This window comes from Gossypium hirsutum, chromosome D06 (assembly GCF_007990345.1).
Source record: "Gossypium hirsutum isolate 1008001.06 chromosome D06, Gossypium_hirsutum_v2.1, whole genome shotgun sequence".
NCBI classification, from domain to species: Eukaryota; Viridiplantae; Streptophyta; class Magnoliopsida; order Malvales; family Malvaceae; genus Gossypium; species Gossypium hirsutum.
The window spans coordinates 35513689-35523508 of record NC_053442.1 but is presented as its reverse complement, the minus strand read 5'-3'; the positions used below and the strand labels follow the sequence as shown (position 1 = coordinate 35523508).

General features: G+C 36.7%; 1 protein-coding gene across 1 annotated transcript; it reads left to right on the top strand.

Annotated features, from left to right (window-relative positions):
- The first annotated feature begins 3309 nt into the window (after window positions 1-3309).
- LOC121218403 (uncharacterized) lies at window positions 3310-9368 on the top strand. The gene is made up of 3 exons (XM_041095577.1): window positions 3310-4273; window positions 4487-4995; window positions 9306-9368. The coding sequence occupies exons 1-3, from the start codon at window positions 3310-3312 to the stop codon at window positions 9366-9368; spliced, it is 1536 nt and encodes a 511-aa protein (XP_040951511.1).
- The last annotated feature ends 452 nt before the right edge of the window (window positions 9369-9820 follow it).

The following is a 9820-nucleotide window of genomic DNA, read 5'->3' as shown; positions in this document are numbered from 1 at the left end:
TCTAATTTGTTTATATCTTTTATAGGTACATCCACATGTGGGAACACAATTAATGAGGATTCATGAACATTTCTGGTTCAATGTATGTTCGGGTACATGCATGACTACCTACAACGAATGGTTGCCTTAAAGATGATGCATGAATGATTCAATACAATGAATGGAAGAGTGCATGAATATCCACCTACATGCATCGGTTGCTGACTATTGAATTTCCTATGCACCTATTCGGCCAAAAGACATCTTTTGAAGTGTCCATTCACACCTTGGCCAAATCTAGACAAAGCTATTGACATCCCATGCATTCATCAGCCCTCAAGTGATGTGATCTCAATCGCATCATGTTGTGGCACCACTCGTTGCTATCATGATTGGCCTAAACACGAGGGCCCCAAGTGCAAGATGAAGCTCAATCTCAGCTCAACAAGCTCAATCTTAGTTTTTCCCAGCTCGATTTAGCTCACATGAGCTTAATTTAGCTCGTTTGAGCTCAATTTAGCTTACTTTAGCTCGTTTGAGCTTGGCTTAAGTTTATTTCAACTCATTTATTTTAATGTCTGAATAAATTAAGTAATTTATTAATTTAGCTTAAATTACTACAGCTCATAATTATGTTTTGACTTATTACATGTTTTAAATGTGTCTTGGCCGAATTTAATATGTCTTGTTAAGACTTTATTAAATTTGTCTAATTTAATTTATGTTTAATTAGTGTGTCTAAATTATATTAATGTTTGTTCAGCTGAATTTTATGTGATTTAATTTTGGTTCATGTGTTTTTGTAGGTGAGTTGAATTTGGAGAGTAATTAAACAAGGTTCATGCATGATAGGTTCAATGTATGGGACGGTGCATGTAAGGCCTCTTTCAATGAATGGTGGCTGATCCATTTGGCTCCCCAAGGCACCTATTTGGCCAAAAGGTGTCCAGCAACTTAAAGCACAAGCTTGGCCGATCGTATTCCCAAGGCAGCATCTAAGCCATTCACACCTCAATTTGACCAATCAGCTCCTATACATGTATGGGTGGATTCATGAACGTCCAAAGGGAGGGAATATTACCTTAATTCATCACATTGAATGTATAATGTGCATGTACAAAGGGGAGAACGAATTTACAAGGTACATGCTTCCATTCATGAACCAACCCATCATTAAAGTTTTAATTAAGAGAGATGCATGACCCATGCACCTAGCATTCGTCCAAGAGGGGTTGGATATGAATTGAAGATGCACATTCATGGAACAAGGAAGCTTTCTTATTGGTTAAGCGTGCATGAACGGGTTTTGGGAAGAAACATGATTATTCAACCATGCATGAACTTACACTATCCATGAACAGAGATTTAATGCTTGAAGTGTGAACATTTTTAATTGTTGTGTGAACACATTAGTAGCTGAATTTTAATAGGCATTAGGGAGCCTATAAATAGTTTATTTTGTTTATTGTAAAAGGTTACAGAATTTGATTATTGAAAACTTGATTGTGAGGTTTCCTCCTATCCTATTTCGTACGAGTCTCGTTCTGACTTATCTAGCTCGCTAGTGGCGTCAACCCGACTTCTTGAACTTATCACCATCCTGGTGTGGCGTTCATCCACCTTTTCATACCTTTGGCTCCTACCTCTCTATAGGTAACCGGTCAAGGTCCATCTTCGACAATCCATTAAACCCACCTTAAGCAATATAAGTCCCGGGGCAATACTTCATATAGTATTGAATCGTTCTTCGCTTGAGTTCTATTTTTCCATTCCATTTTAACTATTAAATTATAAACAATATTTCTTTAATTCACCGAGCCTATCAAACATCTATCCAAACCATCTTTTGAACCCATTTTCTCAACTTCCGCTATAAAAAATCATCTAACTCCATCTATCTACAAAATTGAACAAACTTCTCGTCGACGATCGGGCAATCAAGTGAATCGACTCAATCAACCGAGCCGGATCACATCATCAAGTACATTTTCTTACTCATGAAGTTGGCCATTGAACATCCATACAGCCGAATTTGGACATCACTTTTAATAGATACATTTCTAGTTTAGTTTTACACATTTAAAGCCTAATTACTTAGTCTTTAAGCTTGTTTAGTATGACTATTCAACTATCATCTGAACTCTATAAATAGTTCATTTCTCTTTGTAAAAAGGTTAGACATTTCTGATTATTAAACTTATTGTGAGGTTACCTCCAATCCAATTTCGTTTGAGTCTCGTCTGACTTATCTAGCTCGCTAGTGGCGTCAACCCGACCTTTTGAACTTATCACCATCCTGGTGTGGCATTCATCCACCTTTTTATACCTTTGGTTCCTACCTCTCTATAGGTAACGGGTCAAGGTCTATCTTCGGCAATCCATTTAATCCACCTTGAGCAATATAAGTCCCGGGGCAATACTTCATATAGTATTGAATCGTTCTTCGCTTGAGCTCTATTTTTCCATTCCATTTTAACTATTAAATTATAAACAATATTTCTTTATTTCACCGAGCCTATCAAATATCTATCCAAACCATCTTTAGAACCCATTTTCTCAACTTCCGCTATAAAAATCATCCAACTCCATCTATCTACAAAATCGAACAAACTTCTCGTCGACGATCGGGCAACTTAAGTGAACTCGACTCCATCAACCAAGCCGGATCACATCATTTGGTATCAGAGCTACTAAAACGAGGAGCGTCGACGTTCGTAATAAGGCAGCAAGTAGGTTCAAAACGTGAAAAAAAAATCAGAAAAAATTGTGAGTTGTAATTTAATTTTTTTCCCTTATATTTAGCTTACTATTGTATTGGAGTAACAAAAAAATCAAAAAAAATTTGAAAAAAAAATTGATTGAAAAAAAAATTCAAAAAAAAGTGAAAAAGAAATCGAGCAAAAAAAAGAAAAGAAAAAAAAAAGGTGAGCAAAAAAAATCAAGTTAAAAAAAAGTGAAAAGTCTTGTGAGTTTTTATTTTCTTCTCTTATTTACTCTGATCATCAAGTTTCCCTTCCTACCATTATTTACCCATCCCAACGCCACACTTAGCCTTGATTTTATTTTGTTTAGCCTACCCTACACCCACATCATTCTTTTGTAACCTATTTTGAAACCGACCCTCAAGCAGCAAATTAAGTCTATCGAGACGAATTACGAAATTGTGAGACGAGGTCGAGAGGTAAAAGGCACGTGTGTTTTACATCAAAGAAAAAGCCTAGACGAGTGTAAACACGAGCGTGTGCGACAAATATTTTTCTTTCCAAGTGAACCGTGAGTTTTTGTAAGTGAGGAAAATTTTACTTATGTCTAGAAGTTTTTAACGAAAATATGGCAGAAAGACAACCCGTACGAAATGTGCCAGATTTAAATATGCAAGCAATGTTGCGCGAGTTTGAACAATTATTTGATCAAAAATTGGAACCAATTCAAGATCGTCTTGATCAAGTGGAAATGAGAGGCCGCCGAGGAAGGACTCCTCTAAGTCCACCTAGAAATCGAAATCGAAGACAATTTCAAGACAATGAAGTTTCTGAACCAAGTGGGGCTGAAAGTGATCAAGGTTCAAACGTTAGTGAACGAAGGAGAGGTCGACGACATCATGGATCACGAGAACAAGAAAGGTATGATGACGATCTTAAAAGTATTAAACTAACTATTCCTCCTTTCCATGGACGTTCAGATCCGGAAGCTTATTTGGAATGGGAGAAGAAAATTGAGTTAGTGTTTGAGTGCCACAATTATTCCGAGGCAAAGAAGGTTAAATTGGTGGCCATTGAATTTTTAGATTATGCAATGATTTGGTGGGACCAATTTGTCACGAGTCGAAGGCAAAATGGCGAGCGTCCTATCACCACTTGGACCGAGATGAAAGCCGTGATGCGGCGAAGGTTTATTCCTTCATATTATCATCGGGAGTTGTATCAAAAGCTCCAAAATCTCACCCAAGGAACCAAAAGTGTGGAGGATTATTACAAGGAGATGGAGATCGCTATGATTCGCGCTGATGTACAAGAAGATCGTGAGGCCACTATGGCGCGATTCTTGGTTGGACTTAATCAGGAAATAGCTAACATCGTTGAGTTGCAACACTACGTGGAAATCGTAGATATGGTGCACATGGCTATCAAGGTCGAGAAGCAAATCAAAAAGAAAGGTTCTGCTCGAGGCTATTCTTATTCCAATACATCTAAATGGAACCAAGGTTCGATTAAGAGTGCTTCTACTAATCCGATAAAGGAGCCAACAACACCACCACCAAAAACACTTAAACCAATTGTTGAATCTAGCAAAGGTAAGTCTGTGGATAATTTCCAAAATCGATCAAGAGATATAAAATGTTTTAGGTGTCTCGGAAGAGGACATGTGGCCAGCCAATGCCCAAATCGAAATGCCATGATTATGAGGCCAAATGGTGATATCAAATCGGAGAAGGAGATAGACAAAAATGAAGAAGAAGTTGAAATTCCTTCCGATAATGAAGAAGAAATAGCGTTTGCTGTTGAAGGTGAAATGCTTGTGGTAAAAAGAAATCTTAGTATCCAAACTTCCGTGGATAAACTACAACGTGAGAATTTATTCCATACGCGTGGACTTGTCAAAGAAAGGGTTTGTAGTATTGTAATTGATGGTGGAAGTTGCACTAACGTCGCAAGCACATACATGGTGGACAAACTTGCTTTGCCAACTATCAAGCATCCAAGTCCTTATAAATTGCAATGGCTCAATGAAGGGGTCGAATTGAAGGTGACCAAGCAAGCCAAGATTTCTTTCTCTATTGGGAACTACCATGATGAAGTATTATGTGATGTTGTACCCATGCATGCGGGTCATATTTTACTCGGAATGCCATGGCAATTTGACCGTCGAGTCAAACATGACGGTTTTGCTAATCAATATTCGATTCAACATAAGGGTAAGAATGTTACTTTGGTACCCTTGTCCCCGCAACAAGTCATGGAAGATCAACAACGTCTTAAGCGATCCATGGAACAAGCAAAAGAAAAAGAAAGTGATGTGATCCGGCCCGATTGATTGAGTCGATTCACTTGATTGCCCGATTGTCGACGAGAAGTTTGTTCGATTTTGTAGATAGATGGAGTTAGATGATTTTTTTTATAGCGGAAGTTGAGAAAATGGGTTCAAAAGATGGTTTGGATAGATGTTTGATAGGCTCAGTGAAATAAAGAAATATTGTTTATAATTTAATAGTTAAAATGGAATGGAAAAATAGAACTCAAGCGAAGAACGATTCAATACTATATGAAGTATTGCCCCGGGACTTATATTGCTTAAGGTGGATTAAATGGATTGTCGAAGATGGACCTTGACCCGTTACCTATAGAGAGGTAGGAACCAAAGGTATAAAAAGGTGGATGAACGCCACACCAGGATGGTGATAAGTTCAAGAAGTCGGGTTGACGCCACTAGCGAGCTAGATAAGTCAGAACGAGACTCGTACGAAATAGGATAGGAGGAAACCTCACAATCAAGTTTTCAATAATCAAATTCTGTAACCTTTTTACAATAAACAAGTAAGCTATTTATAAGCCTAAAATGCCTATTGATATTCGGCATCTATGTTGTTCACACTAACTTAAATTCTGTTCACACAGGTATTTAACATGTTCACACAAATAGCATTAAAATCCAGTTCATGCTTGAAGATGGTACATGAATTGGCTAAACCATCATGATGCTTCACTTGATGCATTCATGCATCCTTAGCCTTGAAGAATCTCCATAATTCCATGAATGTGCAGCTCTTTAATGATCCTACATCTCCCTTGGCTGAATGAGGCATTAATGTGCCTAAAATACTTGAATGGTCATCTTGAAAATGCATGAATCATGCATGAAACGTCCCATGTATTTTCCCCCATAAATATGATCCATGAATCTTCAAATACATGAACTTTCAGCAACTCCCTCTTGCATGAACGTCCCAAATGCATGTGCTCCTTTAAATGCCATCCATTGAACCTCAATTGTGCATGCACACTTCCATACATTGCACCAATCCGTTCATGAACCTGCAGCAAATTAAATCAGCTAGTTAAATGCATTTCAAACACATTAAATTAGCAGCATATGAACTCAATAATTTGCACATTAAATTTGGCCATACATATTAACAATTTTAGACATATTTAAAACATCATAATTAATTAAGTATTTAATTTAGATATAATTAAAACATTTAATTAATTATTTGTCCAGATTTTAACAAATTAACTAACTTAAGATAAACAACTAATTTAACTAATGACAAATTAAATGGTTTATTTCAGCAAAATAAATGCAAGCTAAAGAAAGCTAAAAATAAGCTCATTGGGTTAAAATTGAGTTGAATTGAGCTTGAGTGAGTTGACTTGAGCTCGAGTGAGCTGGAAACGAGCTAAACGGAGCTTAACGAAATGAAATTGAACTAATTCAGCTCGCATGGATTTGCAAACAATGCTTAGGGAGCTGATCCAAAAGTGTGCCCGGGGTATGGTCGTATCAGAAACCTCCCTCTTTAAAGCGATTTGTCCCCAAATCGGGCCATTTACTCGCGAAAAATCGTTGAAGATTCTGAAAGCCACAATTAACTCGGATCAAAAGAAGCTCATTCGCATGCCTTCCCTCTTTAGGAGGGTACCACTTCACATTGTCACCTTTAAAAGAATAAAACGAATTAGTGAAACGATGAAGATTAAACACAAAGGAACTTTTTGAGATTTGATTCACAGTTTGAACAAATAATCCAATACCGGGGTCAAAAATAGAAATCATTCTTACCTTTTTCTTCGATGGAAACAAACATAAATCACAAGGCATTTGATAGCTATGGTTTTGGAAGTCAACTTTCCATGGTTCGATTACCTTAGGCAATGATATAGAATGGTGTTCACCGGGGTCAAAGACAAAATTTTCTCTTGCCATTTCAATTTGATTTGGCAATTTCATGACCGACTTCATAGAAAGAGCACTAAGCAACTCAAAATCATTATCATTCAAAACATGTTCGGATCTTTTAGTCCACAGTTGAGAACATCTCCGAAAACAAAATTTTGATTTTGACTTAACAAACCAACAAGATTCACATGGCTCATTTTCAAACTTAAAGACAAAGTATCATACAAACAAAGATTGTTTACACATTCATTCAAACAAAATTTATGGTGCTTGCTTTCTTTCATGGATGATTCATAATGGCAAACTCCAGGATTAAAGACATGATTTTGACTACTCAATCCAAATGGCAAAAAGAGTCCTTTTATCTCCAACAATTTACACAAATTAAACAACGAGGGTGTTAACATACTCAAATTCAAACAAGCAAACCCTTTAAATTTCATTCGAAAAGATTTACAAAAACATGGAAATTTCACACCAAAAATTAGATAATCCACATGATCAACACAACCAAGCAGATGATATGTCAACTTTTGATCACACAATTCCAGATTTTGTTGGTGTTGATTTATTCGCTCTTCATCAAAAATCTTGCCAATGGCATATTCATCAATACATTTCCATTCCTTTTCAACATGATCAGTGAGAATGAACATTTTATATGGACTTTCATCTTGCGGATCCAAAATATGTATTCCATTGCAAGTTAAAGACAAACAACTAATATCATCAAGAAAATAATATTTTTCAAAAGCAAGAATCTTTTTATCATCAGACAAAACAAATGGGTCATCATCAATCAAAGAATGACAAGTAGCCACGTCAAAGTTTAGATTCTTTCTAAAGACCAAATCATCAACAAAGGACCCATCAACAATCGAAAAAGGCAGAGGTGCTTTAAAAATTTCAAGACTCATACCTTGCTTACCTTTTGGCATAGGCGAACTAGGATCGTTGAGAACACTACCTTTTTCAGCCAAAGTGAACCTTCTATCCATGGAAAGGTATTGAAGTTGAAACTTGTCAATCGGTTCCTTGGAAACCTGGAAAGAAGAAAATTTACACGGCAAACTTGCAAATGGGTTAGTTAGAACATTCCTCACTTTTGCTCGATTGCTTTCTCCCTTTTCACTCTTCTCTTTTTCAAACTCTTTTCTAATCTCAACTTCTTTTTTTCTCTTTTCATTTCCTCTCTCATTTTCAATTTTATTTTTGACCTCACTCTCTTTTTGGATTTCTTTTTCTTTTCAATCTTTTCTTCTTTTCTTTTGATTTCTCTTTCTCGCTTGCACTCTTGTTCAATCTCAATTTCTTTTTTGAATTCTTTCTCTTCATTTCTTTTTCTCTCACTTTTTGATTTCTTGTTCCTTTTCTTTCATTTCTTTTTTCGTCTCTCGATTTCATTCCATATATGCTCATTTTCTCTCATCAACATTTCTTGTCTTTCTTTTCTTCTTATTTCTTTTTCTTTTTGCCTCGCTCCTTCATTATAGGATGGAGATGTTACAAATGAATCAGCACTAAATGAATCTTGTTGGGTATAATTGGATCGACTTTCATACAAAAAATGATCACCTCTTCGAGATTGATTCTTGGCAGATGAATACCTTGGTGCATACGAATGACTACTTGTGATTTCTTGTTCATCACCTTGTGATACACCCCCGGCCTCGTTGATGAATCCGAGTCGTTGTTGTTCCCGATCGTGAATTGGAGTAATACTCGAGCGTGGACGAAATAGGTTAAGAAAGAAGAGATAAAGGCTCAAATTTAGTTCAAAAGGGGTTATGGAATGTATTGAGGTTGATAGGTGAATGAAAACCAAGTATTCAAGTTGAACCAACATAATATAAGTGTGTTAACCCGGGACTTATACGAATACTTAGGAAAGGTTAAATGTCGTATGGATGGAAAACGAATAAAATGGAACCTCGACCCACTATCAAAGATGATAGGAACCTCGGTATAACTTTGAACGCCACACTTTGGGTGCAAAGTGATAAGTTCGAAATATAAAAACGGGTTGACGCCACAAGGGTTACTTGATAAGTCTAACCAGTCCTTGGAGAACAATGAGAGTTGAAAACAAACTCACAAAGTAAACAAATTTCATATAAGTTTTAAAAAAATCTTATCTAACCCCAAAACAATTACAAAGCAAACTATTTATAGCTAAATTCCTAGGCTAGCCGAATGGACACTTGAGCAGCTAAAAAGTCAGCTTATTTTCAAAGCAAATGAATTGAAAATTTCATGTAACTTCCTAGAACGTCCCTTGAAGCTTTCTTGAAGATTCCCAGCTTTGGAGACGTCAATGGATAGCCATTTGATGTCTTCTAATAGCCTTGAATTAATGAGGTGATGGTTGAGCTGAAATGGCTGAATAGAATTGTTTAGATTGGCCTAAATTCGTCCAACTTGTGTGAAAGCTCTTATGGATGCTTGGGGAGCTCAAAGGCCAACTTGGGGAAGAGAAATGGGCTGCCAAATAAATGTGAGGAGTCATAGCTTTTTAATCTCCACGAAGAGGCACATTCCCTCACATGGACGGCACATTTATGGCATTTGAGAAGAACGAAAATGGCTCATGGAAAAGAGGAATCAGCAACTCTTCATGGATCCCTTGCTGTGCACGAAAAAAATAAATCAGTAGCTCATTAAGTGGACGTTCCTTGCATGTGGAACATCACATTTAATTCATGGCTTTGCCGCACAATAAATCAGCAAGCAGCTTCTTTAATTTCGTCCATTAAATGGCCACATGAAAAAGCACAAGCAGCTCCTTAAATGCTTCCAGCATCCATTGAATGGCCGTCCATAATTGCTTTTGCTGCACATTAATTCCAGCAATTTTAATTTCGGCAACAACCACTTCTTTTAATGCTGTCCATGTACCTGCATGCAACAACCATTAATTCATGTTAAGACAACATTAAATGGTTAA